This window comes from Rhinatrema bivittatum, chromosome 3 (assembly GCF_901001135.1).
Source record: "Rhinatrema bivittatum chromosome 3, aRhiBiv1.1, whole genome shotgun sequence".
NCBI classification, from domain to species: domain Eukaryota; kingdom Metazoa; phylum Chordata; class Amphibia; order Gymnophiona; family Rhinatrematidae; genus Rhinatrema; species Rhinatrema bivittatum.
The window spans coordinates 177,772,107-177,792,711 of NC_042617.1; the positions used below are offsets into that span (position 1 = coordinate 177,772,107).

The 20,605-nt window shown below is 45.1% G+C and overlaps 1 protein-coding gene across 4 annotated transcripts in view; it reads left to right on the forward strand.

Moving 5' to 3' along the window:
- AKT3 (AKT serine/threonine kinase 3) overlaps positions 1 to 20,605 on the forward strand; it is a 1,010,799-nt gene that overhangs the window by 283,709 nt on the left and 706,485 nt on the right. For 3 of the 4 annotated variants that reach the window (XM_029593967.1, XM_029593963.1, XM_029593964.1), the window contains exon 3: positions 5,508 to 5,633. In XM_029593967.1, the coding sequence (XP_029449827.1) occupies positions 5,508 to 5,633 (126 nt within the window). Of the gene's footprint in view, positions 1 to 5,507; positions 5,634 to 20,605 lie in introns of those variants that run through there. The other variant, XM_029593968.1, reaches the window with a different exon arrangement.

Consider the following 20,605-nt stretch of genomic DNA (forward strand, 5'->3'; position numbering starts at 1 on the left):
TTAATCAAGGAGACTGGTAGAGAGAGTGGAGGAGGAGCAGTTAGACCTAAGAAGAGTCCTCTCACAGGACTTAGGTCTGCCCGTTTCCCGGACAGATAGGGCCTGTTTGCACTGCATGGCCGGCTTGGCCACAATACATGCAGAGGCCTAATCTTCTCCGCGTTCTTCTCTCCTTCGAAGTCAGGTGACTACGGCCTAGTTGCATAGGTTCCTCTTCACTCGACACCTTTTTAGACAGAATAGGCTTAGGTAGAGTCTTGACTCGGATCTCTCCCTGGCTAGGCCTCTTGGAACCTTTAATCTCTTGAACCTTGTCCCGAAATCGCTGATCAATTCTTGCGGTTAATTTCATCAGGTACTCTAAGGTCTCAGGCATTTCTCGAACCGCCAACTCATCTTTCAATTGGGAGTTCAGGCCTTCAAAGAAAAGGGTCTTCAGGCATCTCGAGTCCCAGTTCAACTCTGAAGCCAACATCTTAAACTCAATGGCGAAGTCAGGCAGAGGCTTATTACCTTGCTGTAAATGGACCAGTGCAGATCATGTAGCAGTGTACCTGGCAGGATAGTCGAATACGGATTTGAACAGTTCCAAAAATCCAGTAAGATCCTTCAAAATAGGGTCATCACGATCCCACAGCGGAGAAGCCCAAATCAGTGCTCTTCCGTCCAGATAAGACAGAATGTATGTTGTCTTGGCGTAGGCTGTGGGAAAATTGTTAAGCTGAAGTGCAAAATGTATACAGCATTGATTGAGAAATCCCCTGCATCTCCAGGCCTCTCCAGAGAAGCGAATAGGAGTGGAAAGGGGTACAACAGTTTTTACTGTCACCTCTGACAGTTTTTCTTCTTTACCTGAAGTAGTAGAAGCGTTCATCTGTGAGTGCAGTAGGTTAAAGGCCACAGTCAAGCTATCCAGTGATTTCTGTTGTTCAACAATTTGCTGGGCCAGGCCTGGAATGGCCTGCAACGCTGGGGGCTGAACCGAATCCATGGAGTTAGCAATCTGTTATGATATCGAGGTGTTTGGTAGATTCTCAGGGGCAACAGTGATGTTATCTCCTACGGAGAGGAGCCCTGTAGGGAGACTGATGCACCAGGCTAGACTCAATAGCACAGACACAGAGATTGTTTCTTTTATTGTACAGCTAGGATGACCACCAGAGGTGGCAGTAGAGAGCAGGTTAGCTGGTAGCAGTCTGTAATCCTTAGTGAGGGAGACTCGTCCCACAATGGTGGTGTAAGGCCCCGATGCAGATGTCCAATAAGGCACTGTAGGAGAGACAGACTGGCAGATGTTAAACACACTCCTATAGCTGAGTAGAGAGAATCCCAATGAGCAGTAGAGAGGATAGGTGTTAGCAGTCCATTGTCCTCGGCAGAGGAGACCCGTTCCACAATGGTGGTGTAGGGCCTGATGCAGTGAGGTAGCAAGGAACTGATGAGAGACAGACTGGTAGAAGTTGTACTCACTCTCTGTAGCTGATAGATGGATTTCTAGCAGGTTGAAGAATGGAGCAGGCACCAGGAAAGACACACAGGCCCTCGAGGAGCAAGTACCTGTAAGAGGATAGGCACCTGTAAATAAGCAGAGGGCCCCTGAGGAGCGGGTACCTAGGTTAGAGAACCCCGAAGGGTGAAATAGTTTCCAGTGGATATAAGCGGCAGAGTAGCTTCAGACCGGGGCATACCGATCCTTGCTAACTCGGCGAGAGTCAGCAAATGGGCAACCTTAAATATGCGGAAGCAGTGACATCGCTCAAGGGGGACGCCCCTGAGGTTCGCGCCAACACTTCTACAAAGGTAGGGACGCGCTCGCGCCCTAGGAGGCCTCGGGTCAAGATGACCGAACGCCGCACCAGAGCCGTTCCGGGGGAGCCGGAGGGTGCGGCAAGGAGACACCACGGACGCCATACTCCCAAGGCTGGTGGAGAAAGCTGAGAGAAAGGTGAGGCATGTCGGGCGAAGTCGTCTGAGCCTGACGGACGCAACAGAATTTTTAGGAAGGGAATGGTGGAAAATGTCACAATGCCTCTGTATCACTCCATGGTGAGACCGCACCTTGAGTACTGTGTACAATTCTGGTCACAGCATCTCAAAAAAGATATAGTTGCACTGGAGAAGGTTCAGAGAAGGGCAGCCAAAATGATAAAGGGGACAGAACAGCTCCCCTATGAGGAAAGGCTAAGAAGGTTAGGCTATTCAGCTTGGAGAAGAGACGGCTGAGGGAGATAAATGATAGATGTCTTCAAAATCATGAGAGTTGTAGAATGGGTAGATGTGAATCAGTTATTTACACATTTGGATAATAGAAGGACCAGGGGCTACTCCATGAAGTTAGTAAGTACATTTAAAAGTAATTAGAGAAAATTCTTTTTCACTCAACGCACAATTAAGCTCTGAAATTTGTTGCCAGAGGATGTAGTTAGTGCTGTTAGTGTAGCTGGCTTTAAAAAAGATTTGGATAAGTTCTTGGAGGAGATGTCCATTAATTGCTATTAATCAAGTTGACTTGGGGAATAGCCACTGCTATTACTGGCATCAGTAGCATGGGATCTAATTAGTATTTGGGTACTTTTCAGGTACTTATAGCCTAGATTGGCCATTGTTGGAAACAGGATACTGGGCTTGATGGACCCTTGGTCTGACCCAGTATGGCAATTTCTTATGTAGAAAGATCAGGGAACACACAATGAAGTTACTGGTTAATACATTTAAAACTAATACGAGAAAATATTTTGTTTACTCAACGCATAATTAAGGTCTGGAATTCATTGCCAGAGATTGTGGTGAAAGCTATTAGTATAAAAAAGGTTTGGACATGTTCCTTGAAAAAAGTCAATTAACAATTATTAAGGGACAGTTGCAGAAATCCACTGCTTACTATTGGGATAAGCAGCTTGGAATCTATCTACCTCTTGGGATCTTGCCAAGTACTTGTGACCTGGCTTGGTCACTGTTGTAAAGTAAACAGGATGCTGGGCTTGATGGACCCTTGATCTGACCCAGTATGGCAACCCTTATGATAAGGTCATAGACAGGAGGATAGGGTCTAGGCGGGAAGAATCCTGGTAGCATGAAGGAATATGATGCTTTAGTTTGTTTGATATATATTCTGCTTTTCTGGATTACATTCAGGTACTGTAGATATTTCCCTATCGCCAGAGGGCTTCAAATCTAAGTTTGTACCTGAGGGAAGGAAGGGTGAAGTCGCTTGCCCATGGTGTCTAGTTTCAGAATCCCTGTCATATATAATATTGGCTGAGGTTCAAACATTTTACAACTGTATTAAAAGTTCAGAGGTGGGAGAATAAGCCAGGCTGAAAAGTTTGTCATCCTACTTACAACAGTTTTTAAATTGGAACTAATCTAAGAAGCATTGCTGCATTATTGAGTTGTGGAAGATCACATAGGGGCGGATACATTAACCCACAGTAATTTGTGGTTCGAGTTAATACTCTTTATTTGCCACAAGCTCTATTATTTCTAATGGGGTCTATTCATTAATAATGCATGATATCAATTACCGCAAGTCACTGTGCATTAGTGAATAACTCTCATAGTGAACGGTTTATGAAAGAAACTGATTTGGACTCCCTACATTTAGATGCCTTATCTGCCCTCTAAACTAAACTATCAGTCTTTTTGAGTAAGCTGTCATTTGAAGTAATGTAGTAGTACTCACATCTAGGGAATGAAAGACATGGCCCAACATTTTGTTTACTTGGGGAAAAAAGAATTAACATTTTAAAACTGAATTTAGGTATTGGGGTTAAATTTTTAAAAGTATTTGACATGTAAAACTGCTTTTTGAAAATTCCCTTGGGCTTTACATGTAAAAGTACACAGGAAAGTGATTTTGCGCCTACTTTTACATGTACTGCAAAGAGATATTCCCAGGGGTGGAGCTGGTGTAGGGAAATCTTTTCTGTGCATATCTTCCGTTTTCAGCAGTAATTGCATAAATGTTCATGTACACAGTTAAACTTTCTCACCTTAGGGTCATTCATCAAAATGTGTTATGGCGTTAACACCTGTGATAACACCATAACGCATGCATTAGTGCAAAACGCATACGATAACAGTATCGCATTGCACGAATGCAAATTTTTCTTAGGGGCGGGATCGGGAAGGGGTTTGGATGGGATTAATGAAAATGAAGGGCCTTCACAGTATTCAACTATTTTTCTCACTATAGGAGGGCCAGCTAATAACTCAAGGTGAGGTTTTGGTGTGGTTTAGGGTTTTGGGGCCAGTTTTATATGCAGAGTGAGACGTACGAATATCACAGTGTACCTCATTGAAGATTTGATGTCATTTGGAATGAGGAAAGTCTCACAAAGTTAAGATTTCTACATTGTTCACTCGCCCTAATTTGATAGTACCCTGGTATAGAGCCCATCAAGCTAGGGCGGGAAAACATAGTGAAATAAATAGTTGACTACTATGAAGGCCATATAAAGAGGCTCTTTCTCTCTCTCTCTCAATAGCCTGTTTGGACACTTTGCGAGAAGCGAAATACAAGTATTGCAGGGTGCGAAAATTTTAACATGCCCAACGAAACTACCTATGTGAAGCGCTAACGTAGCGCGTGGTGCGGTAGTTCTAAAATTTCATAAACACACCACTTTTTCTTAAAGCATTTTGATGAATCTAGGGGCAAGAACTGTAAATGCATGCTAAGGTATGTTTTGCCTACTAATTTTTAATGCAGGCTGTTATAAAATTACCCTCTATGAGGTAAAATCTCAAAGAGATTCCCGGCATGCGTACATGATGCACCCAGTTTATACCCGCACGCACATGCGTGCTTGATTTTATATTGGCGTGTGCATGTGTGCGCGGGTGCTGACTCGCAAGCGCAAGGGTGGGGGTTTTGTAAGAAATGCACGGCAAAGCAATCGGGTCTGTACCTGGTTCCTTCCCAGTTTGCTCCTTTATTGGAGGGAACTCCCCTAACCCCCTACCTATCCTTCTTCCCTTTTCCTCTCTCCTCTCCTTCCTGACCCCCAAACCCCACCTACCTAAATTGTTTTGTTGTAAAACTTACTTGCTCCCAGGAGCTGAAGTAAGTTCCACACACCTGCATCCTGCCAGCGCTTACTTCACCGGGACAGCGCCTGGTGCTGTCCCTGCTGGCCCCCGTCCCTCCCCCGGCCTGCCCCTTTTTAAAAGCCTGGCACTTCCACGCCTATCAAGAGATATGTGCGTGGCTGGGCTGCTCTGAAAATGTGCTCAGCATGCGTGCGGCCCAGCCTCGCAGATATCTCTCGGTATTGGTGTGTGCTGGGGTTTTTAAATTCCCCTGTATATGTAATGAAGTTGGTATACTTTACTCCAGTTTTTTTTGGACAGGTCCCTTTACATCATTTTTAATATATAGCTCTAAAGATTATCAACATTACCCACTTTGATGTGACCAATATCTTAGGTTAAGTGTTTTGTATCTTTTTATAATACTTTCCTCAACCTGTGAATTATTTTCTACAATATGCATGTTTCTGTTGTAGGCGAATATATAAAGAATTGGAGACCAAGGTACTTCCTTCTAAAGACAGATGGCTCTTTCATAGGATATAAGGAGAAGCCTCAAGATGTGGATCTTCCTTACCCTCTAAACAATTTTTCAGTGGCAAGTAAGTCTTTCCTCCTTTATCTTAACATTACTCTTTCATGCACATGTGCACAGTAGAAATGTGAAAATGTCAGTGTTCAGAATTTGCTAAAATGTTATTGTGTGGATGATCTAGGCACTTCTAGCATGGTCTTCAAGTTAAACATCTATCTCCTTAAGTCCTGATTGCTCATATACCTCCAAATGTTGGGATAGTGTCTGATGCCCAGTTTGGGGACAGGAGGTTATTATCTAATGGTGGTGTTTTACCTTTGTTTCAGTGATGGGAAGTCTTTGGGGCAAGTGGAAACTGTTCAAGATGCCACTGGTGGAACTGAGATCAATACTCTGGCTACTTCATATCCCAGTAATGACCTTTCCTGCCCTAACCTGCTTTGATTACTTTAGAAATGTTATGGTCTCCTATTACGGGGCTAGGTAGATCATAATCTATTATCGATTTATGTAGAGCTGCAAGGACAAGTTGCTTTTCATGAACAGATTCTTAAGGTTTATGAGGAGATCAGTGATATGGAGTCTCAATGTAAAGAATTACAGAAGTGTGATTAAAGATAAAGATTGTACTCGTTAACTTGAGCTCTTGAATAATTATTCCAGATTTGAACTGCTCTGTCAGAGGCTGCACTGGAAGCATAAGCACCAAGAGTGGGGAACTGTGTACCTCGCTCGCTGCAGATGGTAATATGATATCAGTCCAAGTGGGAGGAAAGCTCAGAGAAACATGGGGTAACCTGTATGGCACAGCTGAAACTAATATAAGCTTGCTGGGCAGACTGTGTTATGCTCAGGCTTGTGGACCCTTGGCCGACGAGAGGATGGTATACCTTTCGGACGGTCCATAGGCTCTCTCGTCGGGTGGCGAGGCAGAACAGGAGGCAGGACCAGCTGACCTTTGGCACTGGAGACTGAGGCGAACACGGAGGCGATGAAGAGACGAGATAAGGCGCTGTCTCTTCACCACTGGTGGTCTGCGGTCCCCCCGAGAGGGACCCGTAGGGACCCGACTACTGGGACTTAGGTGGACCTAGGGAGGTCAGGGTATCAGTGCAAAGGCCAACTGGAGCTTCGCCCTGGAAGCCCGCGGTCCCCCCAGGAGGAGACCGTAGGGACCCGGGCCGCTGGGACTTAGGTGAGCCCTTGGAGGCGGTGGTCTTGAAGGAGTCCTAGGTCAAGTGCCAGAGGGTCGACGCTCACCAGTCCAAAGTCGTGTACCAGAGAATCACCGCTTGCCAATCCAGAGTCAGGAACCAGAGAATCACCGTAAGCCAATCCGAAGTCAGGAACCAGGAACGTCAAGACGGAACAGGAACGAGATCCAAAGCTTGAAGACTCACCGAAGCAAGCAGACTAGACAGCGCTAGGGGACGTTGCCAAGTCGCTGGATGAGCGGAGGAAGCTGCCTTATATACTTCCTCTGCTCTGCCTTATGGAAGACAGGTGAAGCCATTTAAAGCGATTAGGTCCCTTTAAATCACTGGAGGGGGCGCGGCCTTGCGCCTAAGGATGGCGGTTGCCATCTTGAATCTCCCCCGTGGAGGGGAGACGCCATCAGACGCTGCGAAGGGGGAAGCAGGACGGCTTCCCCTGCAGCGAGCAGGTCCGGAGGCCGCGTAGGTGTGGTGGCCCGAATCGGAGCCCTCCCCCGGGGCTCCCGTGGCGAGAGAACACCGTGGCTCATGCCACGGCCGCGGGACACAACAGACTGGATGGACCATTTGGTCCTTTTTTTCTGTCATTACTATGTTACAGAGCCATGGGTCTGCAGGTGGGTGGGTCATTGGTGGGGGAGGGGTGCCTAATTTCTATTATTGCATATAACAGAGGAATGGAGGTGGGGTCAAACTGTGAGCCATCCACTTTCTGTGGATGCCAAATCTTTCAGCAGCAAAACCCATTGGCACAAAAGAATCTTCTCAGTGCCGACACATCACCTTTTCAATACATAGAACTTCTCCTCCATCTTAGTTACTGAATCAGATTTGTTATTAATAAAGACGCATTCATTGCTTCCTCTACCTCCTCTGCCAGTATGTCACATATTTGTGTAAAAATTGTAGTCAGATTTTGTAAAGTCTTATATGTCTCAAGTACCATTTTCTTCTAAACAGTATTCTTGCTTAGATCTTATATTGGAAAGGCTATCTACACAGATTCACTCATAATTACCATTAACACCTTTTCAAAAAGCATTTTTCATAGCAGGATGTGAAATCTTATTTATTTATTTATTTATTTATTTATTTAATATCTTTTATATACCGACGAACGTTGGGAACATCTCATCGGTTTACAGAGAACAGAACTTAGCAACAGGCTTTACATTTGTCACATGATTATAATAGGAATAGTAGAAATAACAATAATAACAAAAACAATAACATACGAGTAATATGGAAGTTATACAAGTAATAATTAACTAAGTGGGGTACATGATAGTGGTTAGTCAGATGAGGGGCAGGGAGATTCTGCTAGATATGATTGATATCAACATTTGTAGGAGGTATAAATTTGTATATACAATGTTGTCGAGGAATATATACACGTTTGTGAGTAGAAATGTTCTTATTTACAGTAAGCTGTCTTGATAAATTTGCTTTCCGGGAAGCATAGTAGAAAGCTAATTGTTAGGCAAGGTGGAAAGGGGTGGTTAGGGGGTGGGAAGGAAAAAGGGGTGGGGGGGGGGGGAGATGGGAGGAGGGGGGTTAGGAGTTAGGGAGGGGGGGGGGCTAGTGAATGTGTGAATGTTAGGTGTATGAGTGTCTAAAGAACCAAGTCTTCAGGTTTTGCCTGAATATTTTTGGGCAGGTTTCTTGGCGGAGGGAAGTGGGTAGTTTATTCCAAATTATCGGTCCTGCTAGGGAGAGGGCTCTTTCGTTAGTGGTGCGGAGTTTAGTAAGCTTGGGTGAGGGGGTGTGTAGTGTGGCTAGATATTGTTTTCTGGTGGGTCTACTACTGTTGTGAAAGGAGAAGTGTTCTTTGAACCAGTGCATGTTGTTGTTATGAAGGGATTTGTGTATTAGGGTGAGGGCTTTGAAGGTAATTCTAGATGCGACGGGTAACCAATGTAGATGTTTGAGTACAGGGGTTATGTGATCATATTTGTGAGTGTTGGTGAGAATCCTGGCAGCTGCATTTTGGAGTAGTTGTAAAGGTTGGATGGTGTTTTTAGGCAAACCTAGTAGCAAGGAGTTGCAGTAATCTATTTTCGATAATATGAGGGCTTGTAATATGGTGCGGAAGTCGCTGAGATGTAAGAGAGGTTTGAGTCTTTTTAGGGTGTGCAGTTTGTAGAAGCAGTCTTTAAGGGTGTTATTAATGAATTTCTTGTAGTTAAGATGACAGTCAATGAGTACGCCGAGGCTTCGTACATGGGTGGGGAAGGTGTGGTCAGTGGCAGGGCCATTGTTGTGTGTTTGTGTGGGGGTCATAAGGAGGGTGGGGGATATGTTGGGGGGTGATATTAGGATAAGTTCTGTTTTAGTAGTGTTGAGGGCGAGAAAGTTGTTAGATAAGAGGCTGCTAATATCAGAGAGGCTGCTAATATCAGAGAGGGCGGATTTCCAGGTTTCAATGGCTTTGTGTATTGAGTCTTTAATCGGGATAAGTATCTGCACGTCATCGGCATATATGAAGTGCGGAAGGTCAAGTTTAGCAAGGAGATGGCAGAGGGGGAGGAGATATATATTGAAAAGTGTGGACGATAGCGATGAACCTTGTGGTACTCCTTGAGAGAGGTTGTGGGGCTTGGAGGTGGAGTTTCCCATTTGTACGCTAAATTGTCTTTCAGCTAGATATGAGTGGAACTATTGTAGAGCCAGGCCTGAGATACCAATGCTGCTGAGACGTTCTAATAGGATTTGATGCTTTATGGTGTCAAATGCAGCGGATATGTCTAGGAGAATGAGTATGTGTGAATGACCTTTGTCAAGACCTTTCAATATTTGGTCGGAGAGTGAAATGAGTAAGGTCTCTGTGCTATGATGTTTGCGAAAGCCAAACTGTGAGGGGGCGAGAATATTGTTTTCATCCAAGTAGTCTGATAGCTGTTTGTTTATGGCTTTCTCAAGAACTTTTGTGATAAGTGGGAGGTTGGAAATGGGACGGAAATTGGTGAGATCAGAGGGGTCAAGGGATGGCTTCTTCAGTATAGGTTTCACAATAGCATGCTTGAGGTTTTTAGGGATACTGCCAAGTTCAATAGACTTGTTTATAATGTTTGAGATAGGTTTGGCGATGATGCCGGGGATGGTGAGGAGGTGTTTTGTGGGAATGGTATCTGTAGGGTGTGTAGAGGGTCTGATTTTTTTTAAGGATAGATTCTATTTCTAGGGATGAGGTGGTGTCAAATGATGAAAGATTAGTATTAGATTGGTGTTGTGTAGTATCTATGGATGTTTGCTTGGGGGGGAAGCGTGACATGATATTGCTGATTTTATTGTGGAAGAATAGGGCTAGTTCTTCACATTTTGTCTGGTTGTCTATGTCTGGTATGGATGGAGTGCAAGGTTTAGTTAAATTGTTTACTAGTTGGAATAGGGCTCTAGGATTGAATTGCAGGTGGTGTATGCGCTGTGAGTGGAAGTCTCTTTTGGTTTTGTCGATGTTAATTCGGTAGGAGTGCATGTAGGATTTAAATTTATTTAGTTGGGTGGCGGTAGGGTCTTTGAGCCACGCTCTTTCGAGCTTTTTTAAATTGGATTTCATGCTTTTTAGTTCTGGTGTATACCAGGGTTGTTTGTGTTTTTGAGACATGTCAATTGTGTGTTCTTGTATGGGGCAGATCTTGTTGGCAGTCGTGTTGGTGATATGGTTCCAGGATGTGAGAGCAGTATCGACGTCTGAAATCTTCTATATCTCTTATGTCTAAAGAATTAAAGGATTGTCCAGTTATTTTCTAATTGTGAAGAATCATATTCATTTCAGTCTCTGGAAGAGTTATCTAGGTTGCCATCTGATCTTTCCATGGAGCCTCCTCGAAGTACCACTTCGCTGGAAGACATGCCATATAAATTTTATTTTATTTGCAGAAAATGACTGGAGCTATTCCATTTAAATTAGAGGAAGATTCTCAGCCACCAAAAAAATTCCTGGGAGTTCTCAAATTCATCCAAACTCCCAAACAAGTAAAAGTTGTTGAGTATCATAAAGCTCTGTGAGATCTATAAGTACAAAATATGGAAAACTCCTCTCCATACCTTCAATAGCATAAAACATATGCTTATATAGGATTCAGCAGTGCTCTGGTCACATTAAAGTCCAACTGTCTCATGTTTCTTTGGTTGGTGAGTCAGCTATGAAAAGGGCTAAAAAAAATAAATAAATCAAAAGTGTATTCTAGTATTCCTCCAAGGAAAGAGTCCCATGTTTCTAGATGCTACTGGAAAGACATTATTTCTGTTGACAGCTTTCCAGGTAATATTGTAGCCTATCAATTACAGATGATGAAGGACATGTAAACATTTTTAAAAAGTTGAGAGGCTCGGAATTCTCCATTCCTCTTGTAGAGGCAGAGGAATGTAGGAAACATATGACCAGATTAGTCTATGATTTGCTTGATACAGTTTCTAGGTAATCAGCTATATTTGGAGGGACTAGGAGACTTGCCTGGCTGAAAGTATCAGAGAAGATGTGCATGATAAGCTCACTTGTGCTCCATGCTCTAGGGAAAATTTGTTTGGAGACAAAGTTAAGGAAGCAGTGAATGTCATAAAGGAGCATTTCAGTGTTCTTCAAACTTTAACATCAACTACAGCAGACCTACCAATTCAAAGGTGATATTAACAACCCTCATATAGGATGCAATACTGCTGTCCTCAAAGGAGATTTCAACCATATTCCTTCTATAGACATAGTCTGCAGCAGCAAAATCAACATCAATCTCATCAACAGCAGTAGTCTAGAACCAGAGTTTGAAATAAACCCAAACAAAGGCAATCTTAGCAGTTACCTCAAAAACCTAGTCCTAATATTTGGCTACCAGTTCCCTAGTCATGATCAGTCATTTCAGAACCTTGAGTGCTTCAATTTTTTCTTTCCCAATAGTCAATCATTACCTCCAGCAATTGGAGTTAAAACTGCTCGAGTGATGTCCTTGCCAGGTAGGGCAGAGACTAACTATGGGACTCTTTTAGTATTGAATCCAAAGAAGAGATTACTTCAGTTTTAGTGAAGATTAATTCTTCATCTTGTCCACTTAATTCCTGTGCAGATATTAGCTCAATTCTAACCAAGCTAGTTCACCTCTGCGTCTCCATGGGGTTTTTTTTTTACAATTATTTTAAAGCAGGCTTCTGTTTGCCCATGTCTTAAAAATACATACAATAGATTCTCACAGGACAAGCAGGATGGTAGTCCTCACATATGGGTGACGTCATCAGGATGGAGCCCAATCACGGAAAACTTCTGTCAAAGTTTCCAGAACTTTGACTGGCCCCTACTGGGCATGCCCAGCATGGCACTAACCCTGCAGCCAGCAGGGGTCCCCCTTCAGTCTTCTTTTTTCTGCGCAGCAGTAGCCTTGCAGTTTAGGAAGAGATTCCTGACAGGAATTTTCCTCACGGAGTTAATTAAACTTAAATTGCCCCACAGGGGTCCCTCCTCAAACTTTTCTCAGGCCGCGGAAATCCGGTAAGTTTTTACCCGTTTTCTGTCGATTACCATCTAGTTTGGCCCTCGCGGCCTACTGGCCGTCAACTGTACAGCGGCTCGATATTTTTCTATGGCCATGGCGTTGGGGTTTCGTCGGTGCCCAGACTGTACTTGTACCATGTCTATCACAGACCCTCATGGAGTCTGTGTAATGTGTTTAGGCCGTGAGCATGATGTCCTGACTTGCACCAAATGTGCCCTCATGACACCAAAAGGTCGCAAAGCCAGAATGGAGAAGATGGGACTCCTCTTCCGTGCTCACACCCCGACGCCGTCCATCGCATCGAAGTCATCGGAACCGGCACCGTCGAAGTCGCACCAGCATCGACCTCCATCCGGTGACCGTCCACCATCGACGTCCTCACGGCCATCGACTCCCATTACTCCCCCTCAAGATCGAGGGGATCATAGGGAGAAACATCTCCATCAGCATCGTAAGTCTCGGACCGTCGAGGGAGCGTAATTATCGACCTCGCCACCGTCCAAGCCACCATCGAAGAAGCCCCGTCCAGAAATGGCATCGACCATTTCTGCGACCGGGGCATTGAGGCCACCCTCACCTGATCGGGGTTTGGGAGTCGCGATTCCACCTGTAAAGGTGGTCCCTCTGACTGTGCCTCCGCCTCCCTCTTCCGTCACGGAGCCGGTGCTCCTTGCTTCAGGTCTCCGGGAAGAACTGGATCGGCTGGTCCAGGAGGCCATCGACAAGGTGATGCAACGGCTCCAGGTTCCTCCGGCACCGACACCGGCACCAGAGTGGAACCAGTCACCGACCCGATGACAGCAGCGCTGGCACCGCTGCTATCCCGGATGGAGGTGCTCATGACCCCCCTTCCACCGGTGTTTCCCGGGTCTCCGATGGCTCTGGTGCGCTCCCCGTTGACAGCTTCATCGGGAGGAGAAACACCATTCCACATTCCTCCTTCAGGAATATTGCCTCAGCCATCGATGTGATTTCGTCCCTCACCACCGATTCATTCATCGGGAGCGATACGCACATCGGCACCATTGATGCCTTCGATACCGGCACCGATGCCTTCCAGGCCGTCCACGGTGCCCCCAGTGATTCCTTCGATTTTCTCGGAGCCTCAGCCGGGGCCTTCGGGTATCCAACCCCCTTTTCGTCCTGCAGGTCAGTCTGCTGATCCTTATGACACTTGGGGTGATGATACTTCCACAGACACCGATGACTTACCTTCACCTCCCTCTCCTACTGAAAGTAGAAAGCGTTCTCCTCCAGAGGACCTTTCTTTCTTTAATTTTGTGAAGGAAATGTCTGAGTTGGTCCCTTTTCAGCTTCAGACGGAGCAGGATGATAGGAACCAGATGATGGAGCTCCTCCAATTCCTGGATGCCCCTAAAGTGATCACTTCTATTCCCGTTCATCAAGTTCTTCTTGACCTCCTCAAAAAGAATTGGGAAAATCCAGGATCCATAGCCCCAGTCCACAGAAAAGCTGACACTACCTATTTAGTACAGTCAGCCCTCGGCTTTCAAAAATCTCAGCTCGACCACCACTCAGTTGTGGTGGAATCGGCTCAAAAGAAAGCAAAAAGGACGAAGCCTCACTCATCTACCCCTCCTGTTAAGGAACACAAGTTCCTAGACAATATTGGTCGACGAGTGTTCCAAGGGGCCATGCTCATCTCCAGAATTGCTGCTTACCAGCTGTATATGACCCAATAGAATAGGGTCATTTTCAAGCAGATACAGGACTTCTCTGAAACCCTGCCTGAACAATTCCAACAACAGCTTCAAATCCTTGCCAACAAGGGGTTTGAAGCAGGAAAGCATGAGATAAGAACAGCTTTCGATATCTTCGACACTTCTACTAGAGTGTCTGCAGCTGCCATTTCGGCAAGACGATGGGCCTGGCTCAAATCTTCTGACTTTCGTCCAGAAGTACAAGACAGGCCATCTGACCTACCATATGTAGGAGACAATCTGTTCGGTGAACAGATCCAGCAAATAGTGGCTGAATTAAAGGACCATCATGAGACCCTTAAACAGCTCTCGATACCTTCTGACTTCCCCTCAAGAAAGCCCTTTAGGAAGGACTCTAAGAAGTCATTCTTCCGTCCAAGGAAGTACTATCCTCCACCAGCAAGATCCTGAACTACGAGGCCTTCTGAAAAACCTCAGCTTCACCAGGCCTGAAAGCAAAAGCCGCAAGCAGTTCCCCAGGGAGGCATGCTTCAGGTTTTTGACTTTCATTTGGAGAGCAGCAGCCTGATTCCTCTGCCAAGCATACCAGTGGGAGGTCGATTGTGCCACTTTCACGGCATGTGGCAATCAATCACCACCGACCAATGGGTGCTAGCAATCATTGCTCAGGGTTACCACCTAAACTTTCTTGCTCTTCCACCGGACTCATCACTTCTGCAAACATGGAGAGTATCCGACCATTCTGTCCTTCTGGAGCAGGAGGTTTCCCTTCTTCTCCAGTTGAGCAATAGAACCCGTCCCACTCTCGCAGCAAGGCCTAGGGTTCTATTCCCGGTACTTTTTGATCCCCCAAAAATCCGGGGGAGTTCGTCCAATTCTGGACCTACGTGCTCTCAACAAGTACCTACAGCGAGAAAAGTTCAAGGTGGTAACCTTGGGCTCGCTTCTACCTCTTCTGCAAAGAGGAGACTGGCTCTGCTCTCTGGACCTTCAGGACACATACACACACATTGCGATAACTCCAGCTCATCGCAAGTACCTCAGGTTTTTAGTAGGCCCAAAGCACTATCAATACCGCGTGCTTCCGTTCGGCCTAGCTTCGGCACCACGAGTCTTTACCAAATGTCTCGTGGTTGTTGCAGCTTTTCTCAGGATAGAAGGTGTTCATGTCTACCCCTATCTGGACGACTGGTTAATCAGTGCTCCAACCCAGCAAGCCGCTCGGTCGTCCCTCACTTTGACCCTACACACTCTAATTTCTCTAGGATTTCTCGTCAATTACGAAAAATCCTATTGAGTCCCATCTCAAACCTTGTCGTTCATTGGGGCAGACTTGGACACCTTGCAGGCAAAAGCCTTTCTCCCTCAACAACGAGCGCTAACCCTCGTGTCTCTCGCTCACCAGTTCCAGTCTCAGCATACAGCAACAGCTCGCCAATTCCTTGTCCTTTTAGGACACATGGTGTCCTCAGTCCATGTCACACCAATGACCCGCCTGGCCATGAGACTCATGCATTGGACTCTGAGGTCACAATTAATTCAAGCTGTTCAGCCTCTGTCGACCATTGTCCACATCACCGACTCACTCCGTCTGTCTCTTGCCTGGTGGACAAATCACAACAATCTCCTCCAGGGTCTGCCCTTTCAAGTGCCAGATCTTCCACTCATTCTCACCACCGACGCTTCCAACCTCGGGTGGGGGAGCCCGAGTGGACAATCTACAGACACAAGGGTCTTGGTCTCCAGTGGAAGCCAAACATCAAATAAACTTCCTAGAACTTCGAGCAATGCGATATGCTCTCAGGGCTTTTCAGGAATGCCTGTCAAATCACGTCATCCTGATTCAGACGGACAACCAGGTGGCCATGTGGTACATCAACAAGCAGGGAGGCACAGTCTCCTTCCTTCTGTATCAGGAAGCTGCGTAGATTTGGTCGGAAGCGCTCTCCCACTCGATGTACCTCAGGGCCACCTACTTGCCGGGAGTGGACAATGTCTTGGCAGACAAACTGAGTCGTGTCTTCCAGCCACACGAGTGGTCTCTCAACCCTCAGTAGTGACCTCAATTTTTCGCCAATGGGGATACCCCCAGACGGACCTCTTTGCGTACCCTCAGAACCACAAAGTGGACAACTACTGCTCCCTCATTTGGAGTGAGCGCTCTCAGCCCAGAGATGCATTCTCCCTCTCGTGGGCAACTGGTCTGCTCTATGCATTCCCTCCACTTCCTCTTCTTTCGAAGACTCTCGTGAAGCTGCGTCAGGACAAGGGAACCATGATCCTGATAGCACCTCACTGGCCACGCCAAGTGTGGTTTCCTATACTCCAGGATCTCTCCATCTGCAGGCACATTCCCTTGGGAATGGACCCGCATCTGATCACTCAAAACGACAGATGCCTACGCCATCCCAATCTTCGGGCCTTGTCCCTGACGGCATGGATGTTGAAAGGTTAATCCTTCAACCACTTAACCTTTCAGATTCGGTTTCTCGTGTCCTGATTGCTTCACGAAAACCTTCCACAAGAAAATCTTATTCCTATAAATGGAAAAGGTACACATCACGGTGCACTTCGCAGTCCCTTGATCCCTTTTCCTGTCCAATCCCAAGGTTTTTGGACTATCTCTGGCATTTGTCAGAGTCAGGTTTAAAGAACTCTTCAATCAGAATGCATGTCAGTGCAGTAGCCGCCTTCCATAAAAGTGTCAGGGATGTTCCTATATCAGTACAACCCCTCGTAACACGCTTTTTAAAAGGCTTGCTCCATATCAAGCCACCTTTACGTCCTCCGGCCCATTCTTGGGACCTTAATCTAGTTCTTGGTCGGCTCCTGAAACCACCATTCGAGCCTCTTCACTCCTGTGACTTAAAATATCTCACATGGAAAGTGATTTTCCTTTTGGCTATCACTTCAGCTCGCAGGGTTAGTGAGTTACAGGCCCTAGTTACCTATCCGCCTTACACTAAACTCCTGCAGGACCGGGCGGTACTCCGCACTCACCCTAAATTTTTGCCCAAGGTAGTTTTGGAGTTTCACATTAATCAATCCATCATACTAACTACCTTCTTTCCCAGGCCCCATTCCAATCCAGGGGAACAGGCTCTGCATACCCTTGACTGTAAACGGGCTCTGGCATTCTACCTAGACCATACAGTTGCCCACAGGAAGAGTACTCGGTTATTCATTTCTTTCCATCCCAATAAATTAGGGCAATCTGTGGGTAAGCAGACTCTCTCCTCCTGGTTGGCGGACTGCATATCTCTTTGCTATCAGCAAGCAGGCATTCCTTTTCAAGATCGTGTCAAAGCACACACTGTGAGGGCCATGGCGACTTCAGTAGCACACCTATGATCGGTGCCGCTTCCTGACATTTGCAGGGCTGCCACCTGGAGTTCTCTCCACACTTTCGCAGCCCACTATTGCTTGGACAAAGCCGGAAGACAAGATTCCATCTTCGGCCAGCCTGTCCTGCGTAACTTATTTCCAATGTGACGTACCTACACCCTTCCGCCTGCCCGGTGGGGTTCAGGATGCCCTCTACCAAATTCCACCCCAGTTGTTGTGCCTGTTGCATGCCGTTGGGTACATTTGGTGCATATTCGGACATCCTCAGCTTGGTACTCACCCATATGTGAGGACTACCATCCTGCTTGTCCTCTGAGAAAACAAATGTTGCTTACCTGTAACAGGTGTTCTCACAGGACAGCAGGATGTTAGACCTCACGAAACCCACCCGCCGCCCCGCGGTGTTGGGTTCGTAACGTTTTGTTATTTTATTTTTCGGCACAGCCTGTACTTTCAAATAAGACTGAAGGGGGACCCCTGCTGGCTGCAGGGTTAGTGCCATGCTGGGCATGCCCAGTAGGGGCCAGTCAAAATTCTGGAAACTTTGACAGAAGTTTTCTGTGATTGGGCTCCATCCTGATGATGTCACCCATATGTGAGGACTAACATCCTGCTGTCCTGTGAGAACACCTGTTACAGGTAAGCAACATTTGCTATCTCTTGATCCACTTTGCTTTATGAGATATCTTCCCATTTCTTTATTGTCCTTCCTAGTGAAGATAATTGAAACTGTGGTTCTAAATCAGTTGAATGAATTTATTGAAGAATGGATTATTCTTGACCAATTTAAGTTCGGTTTCTGAAAATCATGCAGAACTTAAACTCTCTTATTATCTAGCCTTCATGCATTTTGGTGAGGATTTGATTTCTGGCCAACGGTATATTCTGGTCTTCTTGGACATTTCTACAGCATTTGACACCCTTATCTTATTGTCATGATTACATGAGACTGGGGTTTCTGATTGTGTTTTAAAATGATTTGCGTCATACCTGTCTGACCGAGTCCAACAAATTAGAATTGGTCAGGCCGATTCCATGGCACCCAGTTAAAACAGGGGTCCCCAAGTTTCAGTTCTATCAGTGGCCTTGTTTAATATCTGCATGGCCCCAATCCGTAAGTTGCGTTCTGTACTTGGAGCAGTTTGAATTTTGTCAACATGTAATCTATAGTCTTCTGTATGTGTAATATCCACCTGGGCATCAGCATTCAAGCTTTTTTGTATCTACTTATTGGCAGTTAAGTAGTGGCTGTTTCACAACAGTTTCGCTGTCAATGTGGACAAGACAGATTATGATTCTGGACCATTTTTCAGCAAGTGATTGGCCTTCTGTATTTCTCTGATAGTTTTCAGATTCCAATTGTTAGGTTGGATTCAAGGGTGACACCCACTCATTAAGTTCTCAAGTTAAATCTGTTGTGAAGGCATCCTTTTTAAACCTCAGATTCTATGCAGACTGAAACAGCTTTCAGATCCTCATGGGTTTTGCAGTGTACTCCATGCAGTGGTTTTGACTGGTTTGGACTTTGGAATTCACTACATGTAGGATTACCATCCAGTGCTCTTTTGGCATTGCAAATTGTGCAGAATTTCATGGCTTTTATTCTTACTGGCTCTGAGCTGAGGACTTGTGTTACTCCTATTCTTCACAGTCTCCATTGGTTGCCTGTACAATGGTGGATTAAATTCAAAGTCACAATGCTCATCCTAAATTAATGAATTTCAACTCTTTGCTACAGATCTGTTCAGTGTTGCACATCTACATACCTTCAATATGACTTCATTCTGCTCAATCTGGCCTTTCAGACGTACCTTTTCTTAGGTCGGTATACCTTGCTGAAACTTATGACAGGGCCTTTTCCTTAGAAGCTCCATGTTTTTGGAACTTTTTCCCAAACCACTTGTGTACACAGACTTTTATGAAGCATCTTAAGATCTGTTTACTCCAGCAAGCCTTTGATTGTGTTCAGAGGCCTTCATTTCAGCACTTCGATTCAAGGCAATTGCTGAATGTTTTACTAAGTTTCACAGTTGACTGCCAGTTCCATCTTGACTAAAAGACAGCCTTTTATGTTGCTGTATGTATTTTATGTATGCTGAGTTTGTTCCCAGCTTTGAATAATGGGAAGCATGGGTAATTCATTTTTTAAATTAAAAATAGTAATTTGCAATAGTAATCATCTAAACTTTCATTCATTCCAGCCTTAAATACTTCCACACCTAATCATTTTTCTCCAGATCAATTCCAGATTCTCATACAAGAACTAGAATTGCTATTGATTTCACAGGCAACAGAACCTGTTCTGCAATCAGAAAGAGGAATGGGATTTTATTCCAGATATTTCCTAATTCTAAAGAAATCCGGAGGGCTTCATCCTACACTAGACCTCAGAAGCTTAAACTCATTTTTCAAAAAAGAAAAGTTCATGATGAATTCCTTAAGTACTATCCTTCCTCATCTGGAGGTCAGGGACTAGCTGATACCCATGGTTCTCAAGGAAGTTTATACTCATATATCCATCCACAGGAAATAAACTTCTGCTTGGATGGTTATCATTACCAGTATCAAGTCCTTCCATTTGGTTTAGCAGCAGCTCCCAGAGTGTTATAATGTTTGGCAGTAGTAGCTGCAATAATCTTCCCTTACTTAGATGATTGACTAATATAGAGCAGATCCTTTGATCAATCCAAACGAGGCATATCTTATGTTCTCAAAATTTTGTAATCTCTGGGATTCCTAGTGAATTTCAAGAAGTCTCAGTTGATCCCAGCACATCAACTAGAGTTCATAGGAGCATTCCTGAACATTGAAGGAAGGCAAAGCTTTTTCTCCAATACAATGGATGTCTGCATTGATAATAAAAGTTAATGCTTTGACAAAAAGATATAATGGCTAACAGCCAGATTATTCATGAGGATGTTAAGCCACATGATAGCTAGAGTGCATGTTATTTCTTTCATTTGTTTGAACATGAAGCAGAAGCGGGGGCACCTCAGATAACATTGGAATCAACATTCATGCCCATTGTCGCACAGGATTAGTCTTTCCGAGTTGCTCATTCAGTCATTGCAATGGTGGAGCTGGTTATCAAAATTACTTTGCGATCAAACCTTTCATCCTTCATAAATTCAGAAAATTCTAACCACAGATGCATCAGCTCACAGTTGGGAAGTCCATCTCAGCGCACAGTGTTCTCAAGATACCTGGACAACCGGGAAAACAAATCTCTATATCAGTATCTTGGAACTCAGAGTCATATTCAAAGTGTGCTGATCTTTGAACCGTGTTAAGAAAATCGGTAGTTCAAATCCAAAT